Below are 24,498 nucleotides of genomic sequence, written 5' to 3'. Positions count from 1 at the left end.
ACACACACACACACACACACACACACACACACACACACACACACACACAGAGTCTTTCTTCCTCTCAACTTATCCCCAACTATACCAATGGGTCAAAGACCAGTTAAGACTTTTCTAAAGGTTTTTTCTGATCATGTTTCCACCTCCCAATTCTACTCCTCCTCAACCCTCGATCCTTTCCGGGGAAATACAGAATGGTGACACCCACGTTAAATACAAATATTATTTTAATCTTATGGCACCTGCTGGTGCAAGCACTTAGGCAAGTTGTCCATGTAAATACCAGGGTGAGGTCGGTACTTGAAATTTCTAAGAAGACGTGGGGTGCTTACATTGGGTGCCAAAGAAGAGGTGGCTCACTCCCATCCCAAACCCTTCTGACCTTTTTCTTGCTCCATCTCTTTGCAGAGAGTTGTCTGCACAGCTGGTCTCAAGTGGTATCCTCATCCTGCTCTGATCCACTGTGTCAAAGGCTGCGAGGTGAGTTACAGGAAATACTTTTCAGCTCTCTCTAAGTAATTCTAATGCTGTCATTGTTATATTCTTATGGTTAACCTTTACATGTACCTTCTAAGTGTTATAAATGTCCATTTGGCACACTTCTCAGACAGGAATCAACAATCTCACTTTTCAGTGGTGGAAGAGAAGCACAGAAGAAATGAAAAATATATTTTAAAATATACTTAATAGGTAACAGAATTGGAATTCCAAACTAGGCTTTTCTGTCTCCAAAACCAGTGACCTGTATAACATTGGGTTTCTAAGAAAGAAGGAGAAAGAGGCTATATTGGTTTAGCGTCTATAATATGGGGGGAATTCAACTAGCATTATTCCAAGCAACAGAGCCATATGAGACATTTTTAAATTTCCATTTTACTCATGATCATGGCTCACATATCAGTTGTTTCTGACCCACATCTTAGCTATTCATTTATTTTTTAACCTTGGAAGTAATAGGGATGCCCTAAGCTCAACCACTGAGCTGAAGGGGAAGATCTTTTCTGGCCCTAAATTTCTCTCACTTTACCATTGAGGCATTTCTTTGGACTCGAGAATGTGGAGATCTGGCTCTGTGTATCACCGACAAGTTATTAGGGGTGGCACAGGGTCTTAGGACTTAGCTGAGTTCCCAAGGGAGGGTTAAGCATAGAACCCAGCCTTTCTGTGCAGCACTCTGGCCCACTGACTCTCAGATGAAAGTGGAAAGGAGGCTCAAAACTCCCTCCCGAATGGATGTCAACTCTCTGTAGTTTCTCTCCCACCCCTGACAAAGCCCACTGAGGAAAATACAGATAAAGGGGACCAAATGAAACCCTAGAAAATGTTGTAACACTTGACGAAACTCTTACAATGTTAGCACCACAAGGGCTCTTTTCGATCATCTCAGCCAAATCTTTTATTTTGAAGATGGGAATCAGCCATCCAGACAGTGGCCAGTTCTAGAACTGGATAGAATACCAAAATTGGGAAGGATCTTCATGTGCCCCAGTTCTGTTTGCTTGCTGTATAGACTGGAAAATGAGGGCCAGAGAGCAGCTGGTCTAAATTTGTGCAGCATGATGGCTACAGGATAAAACCATAAGCCAGGGGCTCCTGAGTTCTAGGCTGCTGCTTTTGCTCCTGTGCTAGGTTACCTCCTGCCTAGGAACTATTCCCTGACCTGTAAGTGTTACCACACAGTCCCTGAGCCATGCATTTTTTTCTGTGCATTGGTGAAGGATGACCCCATGTAGCATCTTCTCGGGGGAACATTGCAGTCTGGGAAGCTTCAACCAACAATGACAAGGCCAAAGCCTTGTAGCTGTTGTTTTTTTCCACCTCTTTTGATCAGAGTAGCATTTTGAGAAAAGGCAGCTTGAGCTACCTGGGCCCTCATTGTGCTGAGTCGGCAGTCTGGGCAACCTGTGTGACAGCAGAATTCGATCTTTCCTTTGACTCAGCAGTAAGGCCAAAAGACCCTCACCTGTCAGGCTCCAAGTCCTGACAATGATGCTTATCACCTCTGCCCTTGGAGGTGTCCCTCATCTTCTCTTTGCCTCTTTAGCCTAGAGCTGATAGTTTGTGCCTTATCTGGAGCTGCAAGTGTGCTCAGCAGAGAAACAAATTCTGAGATCAGAGAGGATCCAATCATGCCTCAAGTATCTTAGAGGTAGGAAGGACAGACAAGAGGTTTGGAGGCTCCAGAGCCTTTCTCCCTCTGTTACAAATTGTGTCCAACGTGACTGTTCCTTCACTGTTCATCAAAACTTCACTGAGTTCCCATTATATACCAGTCACTCTTCTCAGTTCTGAGAATACCATGGTTTTATTAAAGTGAAAACAGTAGCTCAGTTCTTCTTGAGTCATTGAGCCATCTGTGATTTTGTTTGTTCTTCAGCCCTTCACCCACCCATTCATTCATCTACCTGGGAGTTTATGGAGCAAACATGTACTGAATATGTATTGCTTTTCTCAAATTGCCAGATATTTTTCAAAGAAAGTGTAGAATACAAAAATGAATGGCATATATTCCCTGTTTAAGGAACCTAAGGTGTACCAAAAAAGATAGATAATTAAGGAAAGAAGCATAAATTAATGTACAAGCACTATAACCAAAGAATGTACAAAAAGCTGTAAAAGTATAGAGCATCTTTGGACTCTTACAGAAGGTACTTTAAAGAGGCAATATTTGAGTTAGCCTTGAAGGATAAATTGCCTGCCTTATCAATAAAACTAGCAACAGAGAAATAGCAGAGAGGAAAGAAATTTCTAAATAGCAAAGTTTTATTTATGCTACTCCCCATCTCTAGAAATCTCCCCTACTAATTAACTCCTGTCCAGCTTTGTGATCTCAGCTGAAATGTCATTTCCTCAGGGATACCTTTTCAGAGCTCTCTGACTAGATCAAATGCTCTAACAGCATCATGTATTCTCCATCATAGTTCTTACCAGAGTAGAAACTGGCCAGTTAGATGCATGCCGCTTTGATCAAGGACTTTTTTCTTTACTAGAATGCATTGTTTTTCTTAGCATAGTGTGTAACACACAGTAGGCCTTAAACATATGCAATGGAATAGAAAAGAGAATGAATGTGTAGATGGATGGATGTTTATGGGTACAGGAAAAGGCATGTAGGTCAGAGTAGCTAGTAAATGAGACTAGAGATTTTCTTCAGAAGCAAAAGTAAAAAAAACACTTATTTTTTCCTCTTCTTTCTGCTCTTCTCCAGCTACTCCTTTACCAAGCCAATAGCTTTTAGTCTAAGGAAGGGACAATTGGTCTAGTTCATCAGTCTGTTCATATACTACCATATGAAGAAGAATACAAAGAAGGTAGCCCACAGGCTTCCCTCCTGAGGAAAACAGAAAATGAACATTCTTAGCCTTTGTGCGTGGTTCGTGCCCACTGCTCCAGTCTGAGTGCAGTAGTTTGTTCATCAAGAGAGTTACAGAGAAGAGTCACACCCGAACTCACAGCCCTGTGGGTCATGCACACAAGCTGAACCCAGTGCTCACCCACTCTTAGATCCATCTTGCTGAGATCATTTTTAGACACGAACAAGGCCATGATACAATGGACCCTGGACTCTTGAGTTGGGGCACAAAGTCCAGGAAGGAGAATTTAGAGCACAGATGCAAAATCCAGGGATGCTCCATGGATTGTAGTTCTTGAGAGCTAGGGAAGGAGAAACTGATGAACCACAGGACATCTCATGGGACGCAATGGTCCCAGACAAATAATGATATCCTTTTCCCATCAATGACTTCCAAGACATTACAAATCCCAACCAGCACTCTAATCAGAAACGGTGACAGGTGATCAGAAGACTAAGTAGGTAACTGGGAGACAAAGATGAACACAGTATTGCTCATATTCTTAGGAGCCCAGTCTTGCACCTGCCATGAAGACATAAACAGACCACAGAATATGGTATGCTGCTTGTTAAGATGGGACACATATGTGGTAGGGGAGTCAGAGAGACTTGCAATTTCCTATAGGATGGCTCTTTGTTCAGATGAGTAGCAAATCCCTCTACTGTCTTTTCTTTATCTCTGGAGGATTACAAGGTTTCAGGAACACACACAAAAAAGGTAAATCAGTGTAAACTGGAACATCCTAAAAACAGTGAGATGAGGGTGGAAAAAAACCCCATAAACCCAAATTAGTTTAAACCAGTTTTCTTTATTTGCAGTGTAATCTTGACCAAATCTGTTTCTTACTCTGAGCCTCAGGGTTTTCATATGTAAAGTGAGAATAATAATGCCTACCTCCAAGGTTGTTCGAAGAAAAAGGAAACAAAGGTGTATTTCATGCAACATTGTATTCACCTGTGTTCTTCTGCTATTGGTTACAGATTACTTTGCATAATTCTTAACAATTCTCACATTTTATGCTAGGCAGGTTACATTCCACTTCCATATTTATTTGCATATATTGTATTATAAATTATGTGTTTTAATTACTCACTGCCAGGGAAAGTGAGGGAAGTGGGCTCAAATTTTCTAATCATTTCTACAAGTGAAGTGAACCTTCTATTTCAGGAAGATGGAAGCCATCTAGCCTATGGCTTTGCACCCGTTAGCATTCACGAGTATTTTCCTGAACATAACAACACTCCAGCTGGGGAAAGTGTGGCAGAAAAGAGTGTTTATAAACAGTAAAATCGCAACTTACCCAAAGGGGTCTGAGCCTTAAAGGCAGCTGGCTGACTATAGAGGTCTGGGGTGGGTGAGATTGCTAACAATCATAAGGGCCTCAGTGAAGCACTGAGGGCAGGTCCTTCACTCCAGAATGCTGATGCAATCTTGTTTCCTTCCTGTTTCTCTCCTTCTTTGCAGCCCTTCATGGGAGACAATTACTGTGATGCCATCAACAATCGAGCCTTCTGCAACTATGACGGTGGGGATTGCTGTACCTCCACGGTGAAGACCAAAAAGGTAGGCCAGTGTGGGTTGCTGGTAGGTGCCTCTGTGCACCTCTCTAGTGTGCTGAGCGTGATCACACCCACATGCTGTAGGACGCATTGTCCTGGTTGTGTGAGTGCTCTGTCTACAAGCTTTATTTCATACGATGTTTTAATCCTTTCGTCACTGGTTGAGCTAATGTCATGTGCTAGGCCCTGGGAGGTCTTTGTTGATGTGGTCCTCAAAGCTTCCAGATATAGAAGCAGATTCTAAAAAGGGAGCAGAAAGCACTTTCAGAAGGGAGAACCTTGTGCTGTGAGGGCCAGGGAAGGCATCAGAGAAGGTCTTGCGGAGCCAGTGGTAATGAAAACTTGAGGGATGAGGGGAAGGGGCAAGGAGACAGCCAGCAAGGAGACCAGTGTGCAAAGTTATGGAGAGAATATGCCTTTAGGGAACATGCCTGAAGTCTAGGAGGAGAGGGACAATGAGACATTCCCAGTCGAAGCACTTACCAATTATGGCCTTTGGGCACTTTATCTTCTATTTTAATTTTCCATCTATAAAATTGGAAGCACAGGGGAGAGGGATTAGTTGTGATTTTCTTCCTTTCCTCTTAGGATGCACAAAAGTGTGAGTTAGCTGTTTGTAGTAAAACCAAACAGGTGCATTGGAGTGAGGTGCTCATCAACCACTCATAGGAAAAGTGGCCACCTCCATTTTCCTCCTCACTGGGGCTGGGATGTAAGTTTGGGGCACTAGGCAAGCATTGGTAAAGGGGTGGAAAACCTGGCTCATCCAAGCTGAGAAGAGTGCTATAATGAAGGAGTTAATATGAAGCTCTTTCTATGTTTATATTCACTTGCTATCACCAAGATGATTTATTCTAACATCTCATATTAAAGCATGAGGAACTGAGCTTCTGAGATAAGAAAAGTAAAGACTCATTGTCAGTTATGGCTGAGGAGCTCTCTGTGATGATCTGACCCAATCTGTTCATTTTATTCATGGGACATGGAGGCTCACAAAGGAGAAATGATTTGTGCCAGGTGGCAGAGTGCCAAACACAGAACAAGACTTTCAGAGTCTAGTTCAAGTCCCTTGATATGTGGCCCCCTTAAGAGAGACGGTTCCCTCAAGAAAAATGCTATGAGCCTGGAGCACAGGGATAAATAGGGACACACTCAAGCTGGAGGACTTTTACTGGCTGACAAATGAGGACACCAAGGCTCTCTGTGGTCAGTCAGTCCTCTAAAGGTGATACTTTTAAGCTCCTCTCCTCTTCTGTTGGTTTTGGTTTCCATTTCTTTGGTAGAACATCGAAGGGATGTACCTTCTGCTTAGGTATAAGAGAATAAAATTCATGCTTTATTAATAGATTTTATGATGTTTTCTAAGTTTGAAGCAATATATATTATATTCTTAGAAAAATCTAGAGAGGAGACCAAAAAAGTTCAGTGTTGTCCTAGAGTCCAAAGATAAATTTTGCTTTCTGTTGGGGATATTTTGTCCTGTATATTTTGTTTGGTGCAAAGATGCATGTGTTCATGTATGTATCACTGCATCTCCTATCTGGGATCCTGTTCCTTTGTTGTTTTTTTTTCTTTTACTTAGCACAGGAAATATTATATGTTAGAACTGTCTAATATTAGGGCAAAATTCTCAGCTGTACATTTGCTATATTTCTATTTCTTATTTGGTTGTCATGTGCAATAATGTTGGTACCCATTTGCTTTTGCATTTTAACTTTTGAGTTATTTCAGTTTCTTGTATTGCAAATAATGGTGCTCATGAAATTTCTGCACATAAATCTTTTACAGCCCTAATTATTCCTGTATAATTGATTCTTAAAATTGAAATGACCTAAATGGTGTACACATTTTAAGGTTCTTGATGCCTGTTTCCAATGAATATATCATATAATAATGTCAATTTCACTCCATTGGAGTAGGCTGTTTTGAAAATGAATAGAAAGTGAAGTTGGTGTTTTAAATAGAAGTTTTTATAGAATTATGACCTTGTCTTAAACCATCAGTTGGAGAAAGTGCAGCTCTGATTAAAATAATTTTCCCACATACTGTAACTTATGTAATAAAAGCTGTAAATATTTGAGGAGGACGGTGTTATCCTTAAATGTGTTACTTTTTTTACAGAGTGCATGGTAGGGAAATGAAGTCATGAGATTGAGACTCAGGTGCAGATCTCAGATCATTATAGTAACTGTGGTTCCAGTGTGTATGGAACACCAATTACCTTTCTGCCTCTGGTCCTGAATGGAGCTCAGCTGCAGTACTCCTAGACTCTGGGGCCCTGAGTTAAGTAGTACCTCCCTACTAAGTGGCCCGGAATTGTTGCTTTGCTTTCTGAATGTGTTTCTTTTCTTTCCTTTTTTCTTGTCCACCCACATTATAAATGTAGTTTGGGTTTGTTATAGAGAAGCTTATCATCTTCCACCTCTACTCATCGTTCCTCCTATTAGCTACAGCACCAGAATGCAGATGACCAGGCATCCTTCCTCCAGTGAGATCAGTATACACGGGGCATCTCTTTGTGCCCAGCACTGAGCCAAGCCATATGTACACAGCAAGATCAGACAGCTACAGCTCTTGCACTGAGAGACTTGCCATTTGTTAGTGATGATCTAAGCAACTATCTATTCAGTCACCTTTGTGGAACAGGTGATAAAGTAGTGCAGACCTAAGGGAGAACCGTGTACAGGTCAGAGAAAGTGTCTCTCTCCCGCGGGAGTGACATAAGCCCTGAGACCCGAAGAAGCAGCCAATTCTCCGTGAAAGACACACATGGCTGGGGGTGGAAGCGGGGCACATGTTAGAACTTATGTGAAGTCAGGATTGGAGAGATTTAAGGACTGTGTGCCAGGGATGATTTCGGTGCGGTTACTTCTGTTACCCACAGGTGTTTGTATATTTTCAAATTTGAGTTCCTGGAAGTCTAACACTTGGAGAAAAGAGGTTTCTCAAATTAAAACCACATTCTCTACCATTTCAATTTCCTAATGTAACTTCTAAATAAACTTCAATCCTCAGAAGCTTCTGTCCAGCTACTCCACACAGCAGAAAGGCTTATAGCAAAAGAGAAGCAGAGAAAAGTGAACTACCACACATGCAGACACTCTGTCAGACACCTGGTCTCTGCTATCTTCTTGAATCCCCTCGTCAAGTCTGACAGGTTAATGTTCTGAATCTCATTGAGCAGATGAACCAATGTGGGCTAAGGGTACTTATGAGACTTTCCCAAGGCCATGTGGGTATTGAATGGTAGAGCCAAGTTTCAATCTAGATCTGTCAGACTCACAAGTCCTGCAGTTTCTCCTATGTAGGGCTAATTCTCAGAAGAGAATAGTACATATGAATAGGGCCTTTTCCTTGGTACCCCTGAGCTTAGTCCTCCCAGAGCTAGCTGGAGAAATTTCACTGTGAACCCAGCCTGGGAAGTTGGGTGTGGAATTCTCTGTCTCTAGATTCCCAAGGCAAATAGGAGAGCAGTTTTTCTGGTAACAAAGACTGAGCCGTGATAGATGAGACTCCAACCTTGACAATCATCCCTGACGTCTTCAGAAGCCCACACAGGAGTTCCCCAGGGTGCTCACAGTACAGGAACAAGTTCTAGTTTTGGTCTCCAGCTTCCACAGTAGGAAGTTTTTTAGTGGAAGAGAGAACTTTTCTTTTTCTCAATCCCCTGACTTTACCTGCTAGACATATTAATTTCCACCTGTCCCTTTGGCCCCAGTCCCATATCATTGGAAATTTCCTTCTTCTGAGCCCGGCACTCAGAAACACATCCATAGGAGAGATCAGCTTCGATCACACTGCTGAACTCTTAAGAATTCCATTCACTGACCATTTACTATATGGCTGTGGGATCTGCCACATTCAGACTTCAGAGAAATCTAACAAGGTAGAAAATTGAGGTTCAGAGAGGTGAAATCATTTGTACAAAGTGACAGAGCTGTGTAGAGGGTTTAATATTTCCTAATACCAATCGTAATAGCTCATGTTTATTGAGAGCTTACACTTTGCCAAGCATAATGTTAGCTGCTTTCACATATCATTTCATTTCATCAACACAGAAACTCTATTGTAAGTGTTGCCTTTTTGCCTATATTTTATAAATGATGAAACTGGGTTAGAAGGGTTAAGTCCACCCAGCTAGTAAGTAGTGGAGCTGAGATGCAAATCTAGAGAATTAAACCGTAAAGCACTGACCTCTAACCTCTCTCAGCATCTTGTTGTAATAGGGTTATGTCTTGCCCAAGAATCTCGCCCTTCTAGTAGATGAGCTTCTTGCTCCATAGAGCTCCTGGAATGGAGTTATTGGTATGAACTCCAGGCCAGGGTTAAGCTCTCAGCACCTTTTCCCAGACTTGCTCCTTGCCAGCTCTCCGCCTAAGCCTTTTCCTGGTCCCCAGGGCTGGGGCCTCCCAGTTCCTTGGCCCAGCATGATGTCTGTCTGCTGCCTCCGTTCTTCCTCCACTGTTCCTCTTTACAGACACCAGCTGTTCCCCACATCGACTTGCAGAGCGACCTGGACCCAGCTGGCAGACAAGAGGAAGACAGTGCAGGAAATTCTGTCTGCCAGGGGTGTCTAACTTTCTACCCAGACACCTGCCTATCGTGTGAAGCAGACAGGAAGGGGCAGGACTCGGCTTTGTAGGATGTCAATTTATTATTTCCTTGTTGGAACCTTAAGCAGTCTTGAATTCACAGCAGATTTCCAGGATGGTTACTCCGATGATTTTCTCTCATAGCAACCAAAAAAGTCAGTGTGTTCTAAGAATCATTCTAAGTGATCAAGTGTCAGAGTTGTGAGGGAGGAAGGGCAAATGTCTCCGTGTTCAATGTGCCAAAGCCTTGTGAGGTATGGTGGCCTGGACAGTAGTTATGGTCATATTTGAAGTAGCTTCTACAAGGTTCTGGAAGATGTCTAGGAGTTGGGTAAAGCCCTAGGTCTGTAACTGTGGACAGATCAGACTTCTAGCTTTGCCATATGGATTTTTTTTTTTTTTTTTTTGGTACCAGGAATTGAACTCAGGACCTTACGCTTGCTAGGTGGGCACTTGTGCTGCTGAGCTATATCCCCGGCTTGCCATATGGATTAAATTCATGTTTTAAGGACTCTTTACAGGGTTTCTTGGGAAAAGTCATCAAGGAGAAGGAACTTGAAAGCCAATTAGGACTGGAATTTTTGAGACTCGGAGATAATTCAGCAGCACATGGCAGAACAGGATAGCATATCCAATTCAAGACACTAAGTGTAGGGCTGTCACAATTATTTGGAAATTTTTCCTACTTGAGAACATGATCTACTAGGGAAGAGTATCATACCCAGTGTGTAGTCCATTATTCTGAGCAGACTAGTGATTCTTGCAGACATGGGAAGATAATTCCAGCCACTGGGTGGAGAACAGCCTTCTTAACCAAGGGGACTACGGGTCACACATAAAGGGCTAGAGTTGGAGGATCTACAGTGCTGTATATTCTTAACCCAGGAGGCAGAATAATCCTTCTAAACTGAGATCATATCACACCTCTACACAGAACCACATAGTGTTTCCCCACTCTACTTGGAGGGAAAAACATTCTCCCCAGTGGCCTACCATTCCTTTCATGTACTACCGTGTACCACCATACTACCCATGACCTCTCCAGCTTCATCCCAATCACCTGTGCTCTCCCTTACTCAGCTCCAGCTCTCTGAGCTCCTTGCTGCTCTTTGCATGGGGCAGGCATCCTTCTGTGTTACTGTCTTCATTGTTGGCTAATCCTTTGGCTGAAAAGAGTCTTTTTTTTTTTTTTTTTTCTGGTACCGGGAATCAAACTCACAACCTTGCTCTTGCCAGGAAGGCGCTGTGCCTCTGCGCTAAATCCCCAGGCCCCCTGAGAAGAGTCTTTTCCATGAATCCTCATGACTCCTCCCTCACCTCCTCCAAATCTTCACCCCAGAGTCATGTTCTTAAGGAGCACCACCCTGGCCAGTCACACCCCATCCTTCCTGCCTCACACTCACTCATCGCAGCTACAATTTTTGTCTTCCTTCCATAACACATAGCACACTGATTGATATAGTGATGGTGTTGATATGGTGATAATGTTGATGATCATCATCACATTTTAAGACAGAAAAGTTGGATCTCTTCATAGGACAAATAGGAAAATCTATTTACTCACTATTATCAGACAACTTTCTTCATGCTAGGATGAAAATTTCACTGATGTCTTCCAAGTTCCAATATGGCTCACAGTTTTCCCATACTAAATGCTCGATACCCACTCAAATCTTTGTTCAGTGATAAGAAGTGAGGGTAGTTCCTGATAAATGATTCACTCTCTGAAAGGCCATGAGCAAGCTGGATCGGGTCCCAGGCATGCTGAGTTCATGGTTTGCAGAAGAGGGGCTGGACATCCAGAGTGCCGTATTAATGGAGATAGAGCAAATGAGCTTCCTACTGAAGGCTATACCAGAGCTGAGATATGACATGTTATGAAAGCCTTACCTGGGCTATCTTCAGCCCCAACCTTAGCTTGGAAGGTTACTGGTAGACAACAGGCAGTTGGCTAAGCAGAGCACCCTAACCCTTCCATGACCATTAACTTCAGAAGTGTTATGACTCCTTCCCATTTAGGGTGTAGCTCTGGTTTTTTTTTTTTTTCATTCAAACGAAGGAGATGTTCATTTTTAGCTTGCTCTTATGAAGGAATCCAACCTATCTGTCCCCCAAAGTTATCACCATTGTCATTGTATTGTCAGTATCACTATTGCCATCAAAGCCATCATCACCAACATCTCCATCACCATGACTTCATGACCTCTGCAACCATAATGAATCATCATCATCATCATCATTGTCATCATCAGTATCATTTATTGAACAGATATTTCATGGCACATGTTGTGCTAAATTCTATACTTTATGCAAAAGAATTGTATATGATAGGATTGTTATTACCTCTACCTTACAGATGAACTGAAGCTTCTTGGTGTGAGAGCATACACTAAGTCAACAACAGGGACAAGATCAACTCAGGTCTCCTCATGTAGTACAGTTGCTTCTCTCTACTTTTCTCATGTGTTTCCTCCACTTTATCCTCTATTTATCCACACAAGCACTTTACTCACCTTTAAACATGCCACTATATTCATTCGTCGTGCCATGTCCTATGTAGGCACCGTATTCCTACCCTTATAAAGCTTACAAAGGATTCTTAATACTTCACACTGAGCCTTCATCACCTGACCTCATTGCCCCTTTCCATGTACACTGTAGAACCTCTGGGATCCAAGCAGGTAACGAAACTCACCCAGAGTACCTCAGCCAGAAGCTGGCAGAACCGAAGTTTTCTGACTCTCAGCCTAGGATGGCTCTTGTTTCTCCACTACATACAATCTACTCCCTGCTTGTTAACTTGCAGGTGAGTCTGAGTCAGAATCCAGCCTCTGCCTGTCTCATAGCCCTAGACAAGACCTGCAGCCAGAGCTTTGCGTTGCATCTGCCTGAGCTGCATTCCTGAACCACTCGCACACAGAGGTGGAGATGTTGGCCTGGATGACTCATGCAGGGGAAGAAACTCCTGTGCCTGAAGACTGTCTCCAGCCCAGAGAACAAAAAAAGAGAGAATGCTCGTCTTGAGTCATTGAACCAGGCTGGTTAACAGAGGCCACACTGGGTGTCCAAGCCATTTATAAGACAGCCCTGCCACTTGGCGCTGGGAATTTCCAAATATAACTTGGTAGTTGAGGAGTTCAGGCTGAGTGTGGCAGGTTTTTGTGGGAGGTCATGTGTAGGAAAAGTGGGAAACTGCTTGGAGAGTCAAGGAATCTGGGAATTGGATGCAGAGCTCTGATTTTATCAGCATGTGACTTTTCTCCCTGTCTCGGTTTCTTCTTCTTTTTTTTTTTTTTTTTTTTGTTTTTTCTCCGGTACCAGGAACTGAACTCACGACCTTGTGCTTGCCAGGCAGGTACTTTTGCCGCTGAGCTAAATCCCCAGCCCCTCGGTTTCTTCTTCTGTGAAGGGAAGAACCTGACTCCCACTTTTCCTGATTTCTGGGGAAAAGTACGGATGCCTAGTTACAAACATGGATGCAGATTCCAGACCACCTGCCAGCCAGTGTTTTCCTTCTTTGGGTCTTAGTTGCCTCTAATATGTAAGTAGGGATAGGAAAAATAGCTGCCTAATTAGGTTTATTGGGGGAGAATGAATGAGATAATACACATTGCATTTTTCTCAGTGTCAGGATATCGTAAGACTGATGGCTATCAAGAAAGAACCAGCAGTCAGATTTAAAGAAAATGCCTTTTTTTCCTGTCTGTGTTACTTGCTGAAAATCCTCGGTGTTTGGAATGTAGTTTAAGGTTCTGTACCATCTGTTTACTCCTTGTACCAATGTTTGTCGCAAATTGGTTTTGTTTTAAACTTTCTGAAGCCTCATTCTTTTGCATGCAAGGTGAGGTAGCTTTTAATAATAGCTTCCCAGAGCTGTGCAGAATCAATAAGGCAGCATGTGGAAATCATCCAGCACATGGCAAGTCTTTGAGAACTGCAAGTGTATATGATAATACTCACTGCTGGAACCTACATCAACAGGCTTCCTTCAGTTTCTCCCAGGTCAGAGTTCAGAACAGCTGGGACTCCCCACCAGCTTCTCCTAGCTTTACACACTTGACCCATGAGGAATCTCATGACAAAAGTAGACTCCAAGGCAGACTCTACATAGGCAGTTCACAGGAGGGAAGAGCAGGGAACAAGGCTCTGTGCATCTCCTCTGCACTGGACACTCTGAGAGCTACTTTAGGTTAGGTACTTTCATTGACTCCACACCAGAGGACTAGGAGGTTTTTGTGAGGACTTCTGACTTGCAGATGGAGAGACTGAGGTCCATAGAGTGCCAGAAACATGCTGAAAGTCATACAGTTCCTATGTGTAGCCTATGGCTGAATCCCAAACTCATGGCAAGCTGCACTTAGAAGTTTATAGTGGAGACAAGGAGGCACTGGCTGAGCCTCTTTAGACCAAACTTTCTAGACTTTGTCATACATAGTTTGGTTTATCTTCTTTTTGTTTCCGTACATGTCTCTCTGTTAAATTCTAAAACTTCCTGTGTTGACTCCAACATAGCCAGAATATCCAAAAGAGCCTGATCAACTAATGATGTCTAAGACCATGTTGGCCAATGGTTTGGGGGGAGGTTAATGCAACTTGGAGGACAGAAAGAGAAATATGGAAAACAGAGTTTGTAGGGAATGAGTGTGTTTCTAGTTCCTTTCCTTCCAGATCTTTGCTTTCAGAGAAAGATTTTCAGCCAGATAGACAATTTAAAACTGTGAAGATGAATCTTTATTATACTTATAGGGACACAAAAGCCCAGATAGGGAAGTAACTTGTACAAAGTCACCTAGCGAGTTATTGCAAGAGCAGAGGCTCTCTGACTTGCGCAGTATTCTTTCTGTATATTCGTGCATTCCTTTGCCCATCCATTGGTTCACTGAATGCTGCTCCATGGTGAAGATGAACTTCAGCAGCTCTGCCTAGTCTGAGCTGGCTTACGAGCAAAGAAGTAATTCAGCACAAGAAGTACAAAACAGGTACTTCTGGGATATGGCTTGAAGGTGATGGTGCCATTTTAGCCAGGCAGGTAAAGGAGGAGGTGATTGTTGAAATAAAAACCAAAGAATGAGAGGGTGTTCATTGAGCAAGAGCAGCCAAGGCTAAATATTTAAAGGAGAGAAAACATGTGGAGTATTTGCGGAACCTACAAATAAATAAGGCACTGAAGGAAAAAAGGGACCAGGTGAGGTCTGAGAATCGTGCAGAGATCAGATGGTGCAAGGCCTTGAATCTGCACTAGAGACTTTAAATTGTATTCTGAGTGAAAGAATTTGTTCAATATCTAGCTGTGTGAGATGCCAATGTCAAATTGTCCCTAGTGGGTCTTGGGACTCCGTAGGAAAGTAGTAGACATGGACAGAGAAAGCATTAGAGGTAACTGTATCATTCTAATAGTAGAAGATGAGCAAGGGCAGGAGGAGAATGTGGGTAATGGGATGGGTGAGTTGAGGACAAAGAGCTATCCATGTCTGGGAGGCGAGAGGAAGGGGACAATGGCGGGGAAGATGATGAAATATGAGTCAATGAGAAATTTGATTCAGCACATATGTATTTAGCATTGACCATCTCCTACATGTCGGGTATGTGCTGGGCTTCTGCAAGTTTCTTCTTGTTAGAGCTACACAACCGTATGAAACATGACATATTTTTTAAAATCTCTGTCTTACAGATGTAGAAACTAAGGGTCATGATAGTGAAGGAATTTTCCAAAAACTGTTCCAGTGGCTCCTAGGCATTGCCTTTGGGCGGCAAGGGTGGTACTCTGCACAGGCTAGCCCATCTGTTGAACTCGGCTCTGTCCTCCGTTTCCCCACTTGGACCTGGAGGCTTTTCTCTGTTTGTCTCTTCCAACTCTGATATTCTGTGCTTCTCTTGAAAGTGAAAAGATTATAAGAAAAGAATCCTAGATGTTGCAAAGTGAATACCCTAATCAGCGGTAGTGAACCTACGGCATGTGTGTCTCAGTTGGGCTGTTTGTTATCATTGAAGGCTCTAAAAGATTTTCCATTGCTACTCTAGATTCCAGATGGAACAGGCTAGATTTGTTTCACAAAGCTGCAGAGGATGGAGAGTAAATGTTCTGAGCAGGGGACAAAGAGCAAGAACTTGTGAGCAAACGGAGGAGTATTGCATGGGAAAAGACACAGAGTTAGATTAGCAGAGCATCAAGCACCTATTAATTTTGATTGAAAAAAAATAAAGAGATGTCTGTGTTAGTTAGGTACAAAGGAACAGCCAGAGAGAGAGGTGAATTGAAATTCTCACTCACTCTGTAGCGTAGGCTTTGAGAAAACAAGATTGAATAAGACTGTCCTAGCCCCTGCTCCTTCGCCACAGAAGGACAGATGATATTGAGAGGAAAGGGGATTGTGTGTATAGCACTTAGCTTAAGTTAAGCACAGTACTAAGTCTTTTTCACCAGCTTTTCTTCTTGCCCTTCATCTCAGTGTTAGGAGGTATGGGGATATACTTTCCTTATTACCATACAGTAAATGAGTTCACTGAAGCTCATAGAACTGGCCGGTGGTAAAGATTACACCTCAAGCAGGTAAGAGAGCTAGGGCTTACACATAAATCTTCCTGATGTTTAGTCCTGCATTTTAAAATATTATAAAATTTTAGGATGGACAGAGAGAGAGGGTAGAAGCTGAAGTGGAGAAAAGGGAAGGAAGGAAACAACAGAGGAGAAAGGGGGAGGGGCAAAAAACAGAGGAAAAATAACTAGATACAGAGAATGAGTCCACGAGTCCGAGAAAGCAAGAGAAACAAAGATGCTCTTGGAGACTGAGCGAGCACTTGGAGACCCTGCCCAGGCAGGAGGCGAATGAGGTCATTAGATCCATCTGCGCAGATGGGGACCCTCTGGGGAAAGTTATAAGCAAATGTCATGATGCAATGAGGTGAAATCGACTTGCGTTAGTTCAGGCTGGGACTCCAGCAGGGACTGTTCTGCGCTTTTTGGAAAGATGGATCATGTGCTGGGTGGGGAAGACACACTCCGTTGGGCTCTTCCTATCAGTTTGTAGAGAGACAAACCAACCCAAGGTCACAGAGCACAGGAAGGGACGGATGGGAACTCAAACGCAAATCTCTCACTTTTTCTTAGGCTAGTCTGTGTCTGAAGTTCTTCCCACAAATGTTTGTTCAAAACTTGCCTGTGAGATATTTCCTCCCCTGGATTTCTAGCTTCATAGTAGTTGTCTAAGATTCCTTGAGGCATGCTTATTTGTTTTTAATCATTCTCTCTTCAAACCCAGGCCCCCAATATGTGCAGTTATGTCTTCTTGGAGGACACTTTAGCAGCTTTTATTTCACTTGATCATAACAGTAGTCCTATATGTTAAATGTTCCACAGTACAATTAGCCAGTTTGGGTTTATAATTTTTGACATGATAGTTTTTCACCTATGATTTTACACAGGCTTTATACTTTACAGTGTAAGGTGGTTTCACTATACAAGTTTTCTGCACGTAGGGATCTGAGGGTCAGAGAGAAGTAGCTTTTCTTCCATCCAAGTACTAACCAGGCCCGACCCTGCTTAGCTTCCGAGATCAGACCAGATTGGGTGCGTTCTGGGTGGTATGGCCATAGACAGCTTTTCTTACTTTAAGTATCAGATGTGTCACATCACTTTGGGCAAATGTCTGTCTGTCCCTTTCTCAGCCTCAGTTTCCTTGTCAATAGAATGGGGATTCATGTAGAACCTCTCTTACAGAATTGTAAAAAAGATTGTTCTTCTCTGAAAAGCATTAAGCACACTTCCTAACTCATAGCAGTGCTTCTCCAAATGGAAATTGCTCTGATAATGACTCTGGCGCTATTGATGAAAAGAAGGCACTGTGCTAAAAAGAAGAATCATGACCTGAACTTGAATCTTCTGTTCCTCAAAATTGAGTGATTGTCCCCTCTTCCCTGCACTGCCTAACAATTATTGCTTTGAACTAAAGCACCAGATTCACTCCTTTTATTTTTTTCCCTCTTCAGGTCACCCCTTTCCCTATGTCTTGTGACCTACAAGGTGACTGTGCTTGTCGGGACCCTGAGGCCCAAGAACATAGCCGGAAAGATCTCCGCGGATACAACCATGGATAAGGAAAGACAAGGAGTTGTCAAAGAATTCCCAGCACCAGGACCCGCATCCCTTTGGTATTGATTTCACAGTCTGCTGCTCAATGGAATGGCCTCTCCACACCAGGGATCCTTAGCACCCAACCGGTCTGCCTTTAATTTCACCCAGGAAGGACTCACAGTAGGGAGAATGAACCAAATCTCATCATGTTGGATGATGGAATGGAATCCCATCCCAAAGTCTGAGATGGATTGCATAGCTAGCATGCAGTCCTAGAGCCTCCTAAAATTCTAAACATTTGTCACACAACCACAGTAAAAACGTGCTCTTCAGAGCATGCACATCTGTGGTTAGTACACATGCATGCCTACACTTCCATACAAAAGCATCTGTGTGAGGGCAGTTCTGAAGACAGAGTAGAGAAAGACTGGAACAAACTCAATCTTTCCTTTCTGAAGTGCGTAGCCAATACTATCCTTGGGAGCTAAAGAGTTATAGGAACTGCTAGGGCCAAGTAATGAGATACCAAGATTGCTCACACCCTGAGGCTCAGAACATGTAGACCATGCACAATTGTGTAGTTCTTTGGGACTGGAAGTGAAACGGTCTATGGTCACTAACCTTCAAGGGGACTAGGGCCCAGGAAGAGGTAAAGATTCCAAGGTATGCAAAGTCCCCCAGTTCTCCTGCTGCCATAGGGATTTTACCCCAAACCCAGGGTTCGAGATCAAGCTGGAAATGGCCTAGGACTGCAAGGTTAAGGTATTATACCAGCCTCCTGCTTGAGACTTGAGGTCACAGTATCCCTCCAGATCCCACCCATTCCCCAGATCTTGCCTTGGGACCACATTTGCTGCTACTTTTCCTGCTGCTCTATCTTACACATTGAGTACCCTAAGATGACAGAACTAGGTTAGGAGAAACCCCACACAACTAAACAGTCTGCCTTAAAAGTGACCCACATTTCCCATAGTTCCTTACTTCTGAGCCCTTCTGCAGGAGGAAAATCCTCATAAGCTCACATGATGGGAAATAAAGTCTCCCATGAGTGGATTTCTCATCCTGGAAGGAAAGTAAGGGACCTCAAATGCTGAAACCCTTCCTGAGAGTCCAGAGTGTCTAAGCCAGTGTTAGATTTCATAACCAAGTGGAACAGTGTTAAACTTCTGGGATGTTGGAGCCATCCAGAGACCGTTGGAATTGTCTGGACTCTTGGGTTATTATTCTTATCCTAGTCTTTTTAGCCCTCCAGGCCAGAGGAGGCTTTGGTTCTGAGAACCTGACTGTTGTTTTGCATAGATGCAATTCTGGAATAGAGAATCATCTTGAATGTTATTGATGTGGACTGTGTTCTGGAGGGCCATCAAAGAGACCCCTAAGGTTTCAAAGACCTGGCATCCAACAAAGTCATCACATTTTCCATATCGGTTTTCGGCCACCATTACTCCTTCCATACCTGTGGCTGGACAACTCTTCCCTATCTCAAAGTTCAGCCTTCAGAAGTTAAGAGGAAATTAGTCAATTGCACATGGAATCCCCCATCTCTTTCAGGGCCCCTTTGCCCATTCCAGGCAAGAACCTGCCCACTCCCTTTCAATTAATATGGAAAGAGATTAATACAGGATGAGGTGGAGACAGTGGTTAAATTTGACATATTTTGTGAAACCTGGAACTAGGCAGTAAGGACATGAGAGGCTCTAAACTAATTATGTCACATAAAGATTACTGTAAATCAAGTGATCTCAAGTCTTGCACAGACAACCAACACAAGCAAAGTCCAGAACAGAAAGGTAAAATGCCAGGCACATGTGCAGCCCAGCCTAATTTCTGTATCTGAAGCAGGCATTGTTAATCCATTTTGGCTGTTTTTCCTAATGGGACCAAAAATAACTTCAGAAGCTCTCTGATTTTATCACTCCCAACAGTAATTACCTGCTGCTCGAGAACATTTGAAGAGGCATCTACTGGACATCTGTGGTCCATTACATTAAGAAATACATAAAGGTGCTTTTCGCACAGGTGCCCACCTGTAAGGACGCAGTGCTCAGTGTTTAGTTTACATGGCTTTCCCCCATTACAAATGCTCAGATTGAGTTCCTGAATGGAGAAGCTGCTGCCATTGTGAAGGCCAGGTTCATATCCTTGGTTTCCTCTTATAAAACAATATCACATTTATATACAGGGCATTTATTTCTGTAATCACCCAGGCCAATCCTTATAAAAAAATAATAATAAGAAGAATATTACTAGAAGAATTGGCCTTAGTTTGTGCCCATCTCCAGTATCTTAGCATTTTTGTCAACTCTTAAGACCCAACTCTTGCCCTAGCCTAGTTTTTGTAGTGTAGCTTGTAGTGGTGGTTCAGAAGGTACAAGCTGAGAAAGGAAACAGGGTCAGCCCTTCTGGTGGCTCACTTACACCCATACGTAATACAAAGAGCTCAGAAGACCCAAAGGTGACATTGCTAATGTCAAGACTGCGGGAACCACAGAAAATCTTCCCTAGCTTCCTTTAAACCAATACTCATCTAGCTCTACCCTCACTACCCCTACACTTTTTAGAAGAGCAAAAGTTCTAAAGGCTGATTTCCATTTTTAGGTTCACAGTTTGAAGTGAGCCATTCTAGATAAAGACCCGCCCATTCTCCTCCTTACTATCATCCAAACTGGTTTCTGACAAATTAATACTTGCCAAGGGTATTACATAGGTGAAAGAGGCCACTTAATTGGGGGCCAGCCTTCATGGAGAAGGGTCAGCTCTAGCCATACAAAGCACTGTTTCCCAGTTTGATATCCATTGAATCATCTGTTTAGGACAATGGCGTACTCACAAGGGGGTTACTCTGAAGCACTGTGTGTATCGGCAGCTAGGGGGCCTAGAACACTCGGGAGTTCTGCATCTGAAGAAGCACTATCTGATCAGCTCCATGAGAAAAAGGATGAAATGGATGTGTCTCTAAGCTTCATCTTGGGAAGCCTTTCCAAGCCATGACTTTAACTGCCTGCCCAGAATACTTGCATTACACCCAGATTCTGTGCCAAAAAACCTTGTAAAGGCATACTGTGCTTGAGAAATCAGTTTGAGTAAGTGACTGGGGTGTGAAGGAAGGGAGAGATTCATGGTCATCAATAGCAGGCCTTCGGAGACAGAGGGTATCAGCTGCTACTCTTGGCTTTGGCACATTGGGTCATTGCCTAGACAGTTCTCTTGGTCTTGTTCCTACTTTGGCCGATGCTTAAATGTTACTTGTTGAAAATAATTATTTGGGACAATTTTCAGCTACCTCCCTTCCAGGTTTGATTTAACTTGGTTGTAACTGTCAATTTGTTATAGGTCTTACCTGTGTTTAAAAAAATAATAGAAAGAAAGAAGGAAGGAAGGAAGGCAGGAAAGAAAGAAAGAAAGGGAAAAAGAGAAAAGGAAAGAGAGAAAACGGAAATCATAAGGTCAAGCTAACAGTTTTGACATTTGTGTGGGTTTTTTCTTTATTTTTTTCTGGAGCTACTTCAAATGAGAAAAGAAACAGAAGAAACTGATGGTGACAAAACTGTACAGATAGAAACTAATAGAAGACAATAAGACAAAAAGAAATTAAAATGCATGATCAAAACCCTATTTTTATGTTTCCTAAAGGAAAATTGTTTATTCTACAGACTGAGTAGGTAGATACAGCATAAATATTTCCCTAGAAGACATAGAGTGGGATTTTATAATGCCCCGTCTGTTATTTTCCATACATTGTGGTAGGTCCAGGAAATATGGCATCTCCCCCTCTGATATGTTGCTGTTGCAGGGGGTGCATTTTGTTCATTGGTTCGGTGGCAGTCGGTGACATTAGCGAGTAGGGAGGGCTCGATAATTGGTTTTACCAAATGTTCAAAGGACATATTGCATCATTGTGCTTTTAAGTTACGAGATGTCTATCTTTGCTGGTATAGCACTGGGCTTTATAAAGACTGCACTCAGACTACACTGCACAGTCCAATTTCCCAAAAAGCTGCTACATGACCAGACAGGTAGTTTCAGTGTGTTTTAAGAAACAAAGCTAACCAACAAATATATATATATATTAAATAGCAAATGAGCAAAATGCCTGTTCTTGTAATTTTTCAAGTTTTGCCAAATTACTACCTTTTTTTTTTTTGCTTTTTGAGAGAAATATATAATAACTAAGAGAGGAATTATAGTCAGCATAAAGAACCTAGAATTCTTGACTCCCAGCAGCAGTTCAGTCAGTGATCTTGAACAAGTCATCAAATTGCCTCTACATTTGCCTCAGTTTCTCTAGCTGCAAAATGGGGATCAAACTACTTACCTACCTCACAGTGGGAGGGCAGAGGATTGTGAGGCTTTGAGGTTTGAATGGGCTGTGGCATTCCGTGAGAGTCAAGGCTTAAGGTAAAGTCCGCAGGCTACTTTCCAAGAACACGCAGGCCCATTAGCCTTTTGAGAAAGATGGGGAGTACTTGTCTGATATTTCAAGACATAAAGCTGGGACTCCTGGATCAGAATCCACCTTAAGAGAGTGTATTGGGTGACACTGAACTTCTTGGGTAAATTTTAGTTTCTTTTCTTATTCTGGCCTTCACCAGTTCAATGATTTTTGATTAAAAGCCAATTACTTCCTCCAGTGTAAAAGTCAGTTTACTGTTGTTTATTCAAGACTTCCAGGCCATTTCCAACTTACAGAGGAAAGGAGTCTCAAACATCTCTTCTTCAGTAGACTCCTCCCTCCTCAGAGTTAAAAATCCACATCGAGTGTTCCATTAAAAGAAGATATGGCATTCTGAGTAGAAATATCTCGGGGCTTCTTAAACTACACACCAGCAGTCAGTGAGGAGAATTTTGAACAATTATTGAGTTGCTTTCTTGGGTCTCTATAATCAATAACCTGTCTGCAGATATCTATCTATATAAAGATATTATATATAAATATAAATTTACATATATATGCACATGTATATATAGTTGTACATATATGTGTGTATATATATACTTAAATGTAATATTTACAAAATAAAACTGTGATCTCGTCTAGAGAAAATGTATTCATATTACAAACTGCTCTTCCATATTTATGTATCATATTATACCTTTTTATTATTGTTATAATTATTATGGGTATTTCTAATTATTATGATGTTGAAATCTGTTTGGCACCTTCGGGAAACCTACCAAAAAAATGAATCTCCACTGAAGTGCTTAAAATCTATTCTAGTGAGAATTCTACTGGCCTACTGTAAAAAAAGGAAAAAAAAAATAGAAAGAAAATAATCTAAACACCAAAAACTAAACACAATTCCAATCCTTTTTCTGTACCTCACGCGCATAAATTTGCTGCTCCTATTTTGGGTTTTATTTTTCCTGTTTATGTGTTTTTATGGATCTAAGTTAAATCTTTCAGCAATATATAAAAATGTAAATAGTAAACTTTATTTATTAAGAATGTCATCTTTTTAATTTATATTTACACAATTGTTCATCTAATTTATTTTTTCTATACGGTTTTAAATACTCAGACATATTTTGCTGTTCATGATATTTTTTAATCCTGTTCTCATGGATTTGTTTTTCCATACTGTTTTCTCTGGTCTCAATTACAGGTTGGATCTCACAAAAAAATAATGTCAAAGACAGAAATATTTTGCCACTGTTGATTACTATACCTTAAAGTTCTATATTATGAAAATATATAATAGCCTGTCTGCTTCCATGTCATGTTGTGTGGTTTTTGTCTTTTGTGGAATTATGAAGGTGGGTGAGAACAACAGGGTCTAGAATAGGAAAATCCACTGTAACACAGAATTCAATCCAGTGTGTACCCAATCTCCCACATGGTTCAGGAAAATTATCTACATTTTGCATATGGAAAAACTGAGAAACATCATATATATGTATATGTAAACCACACTATAGCTTATAAATATGTGTAATGATTGTGTGTTTAAAACAAAATTTAAAAAGAAAAGAAGAAAAGGCTGCTGGGATGTGTCCAAGCAAATTGGTTTGGTTGGTGCTTGAGAGATTTAAGTCAGTTCCATAAGCTATTAGATTGAATCATCTGAAACTGCTGTGTTCGTAGGTGAAAAAATGTATTGTCAAATGTTGACAGTTCCCTGTCATTCAACCTTACCTAATAGAGTTAGTTCTCAATAAACTACTAGCAAGAAGTATCTGTTAAAAAAAAAAAAGGAAAGAAAGAAATTGACACTTTGAAGGGCTGAAAAATATTTTTAGTTCTGTCTTACCTTTGTTCTCCTATCTTTAACAGTATTTAATATTGTTTGTTTTCACTTTTCAAAAGAATTGAACACTTAATCATATAGTTCATCAAATAAGCCTCCAGCTAAAATTAAAAAGTTGCTCTTTCTCTCTGTCTAGTATCTCATTGCTTATATTACTACCACTTAGTAGCTCTGTGATCTTTGGAAGATTACCAAATTGCTTTAGGATTTTGTGTCACTACCTGTGAAATGGAAATAATGACAGTACATATTTCTATCAGAATTTAAAAAGACAAACACTCAAAGTGACTAGAACAGTGCAAGGAGCAGATTGAATTAGTTCTTATTATGAATATTGTGAGACGAAACCTGATTGTGGCAGCCATTGATAATAAACTAATTTTATTGACTTTTTATAAGATAGAATGGTGATGCAAACACTGGAGTACTCATACAGTGATTTCTCTACAATAAACTACTAGCTTTGTGCACCCTGCCGTTGACATATACTTCTACCTGAAGGCATTCCAAATTATCTTTTTATGTGACAATGCTGGAAATTTGGAATTCTGTGCAAAAAAGCAGTTTGGGGGGATCAATGTGATTTATATTTATAAAGGTAAGATTAGAGGGGTAAAGAATTGTCCACAACAGGTTTTTCAATTTTAAAACCATGATCCACTAAAAGATGAAGAATGC

The 24,498-nt window shown here is 41.6% G+C and overlaps 1 protein-coding gene across 1 annotated transcript in view; it reads left to right on the top strand.

Moving 5' to 3' along the window:
- Positions 1 to 22,570, top strand: part of Pappa (pregnancy-associated plasma protein A, pappalysin 1) — a gene marked incomplete at both ends in the record, with an annotated part of 230,329 nt that extends 207,759 nt beyond the window's left edge. Inside the window, 3 exon segments of the mRNA XM_013513305.1 lie at positions 409 to 480; positions 4,818 to 4,916; positions 17,491 to 22,570. Coding sequence (XP_013368759.1) covers positions 409 to 480; positions 4,818 to 4,916; positions 17,491 to 17,598 — 279 coding nt within the window.
- Positions 22,571 to 24,498: the final 1,928 nt, after the last annotated feature.

This window comes from Chinchilla lanigera, unplaced genomic scaffold (assembly GCF_000276665.1).
Source record: "Chinchilla lanigera isolate Chin_1 unplaced genomic scaffold, ChiLan1.0 scaffold00018, whole genome shotgun sequence".
Classification (NCBI taxonomy): domain Eukaryota; kingdom Metazoa; phylum Chordata; class Mammalia; order Rodentia; family Chinchillidae; genus Chinchilla; species Chinchilla lanigera.
The sequence above is the reverse complement of the archived record's forward strand: the minus strand, read 5'-3'. Positions and strand labels throughout refer to the sequence as shown.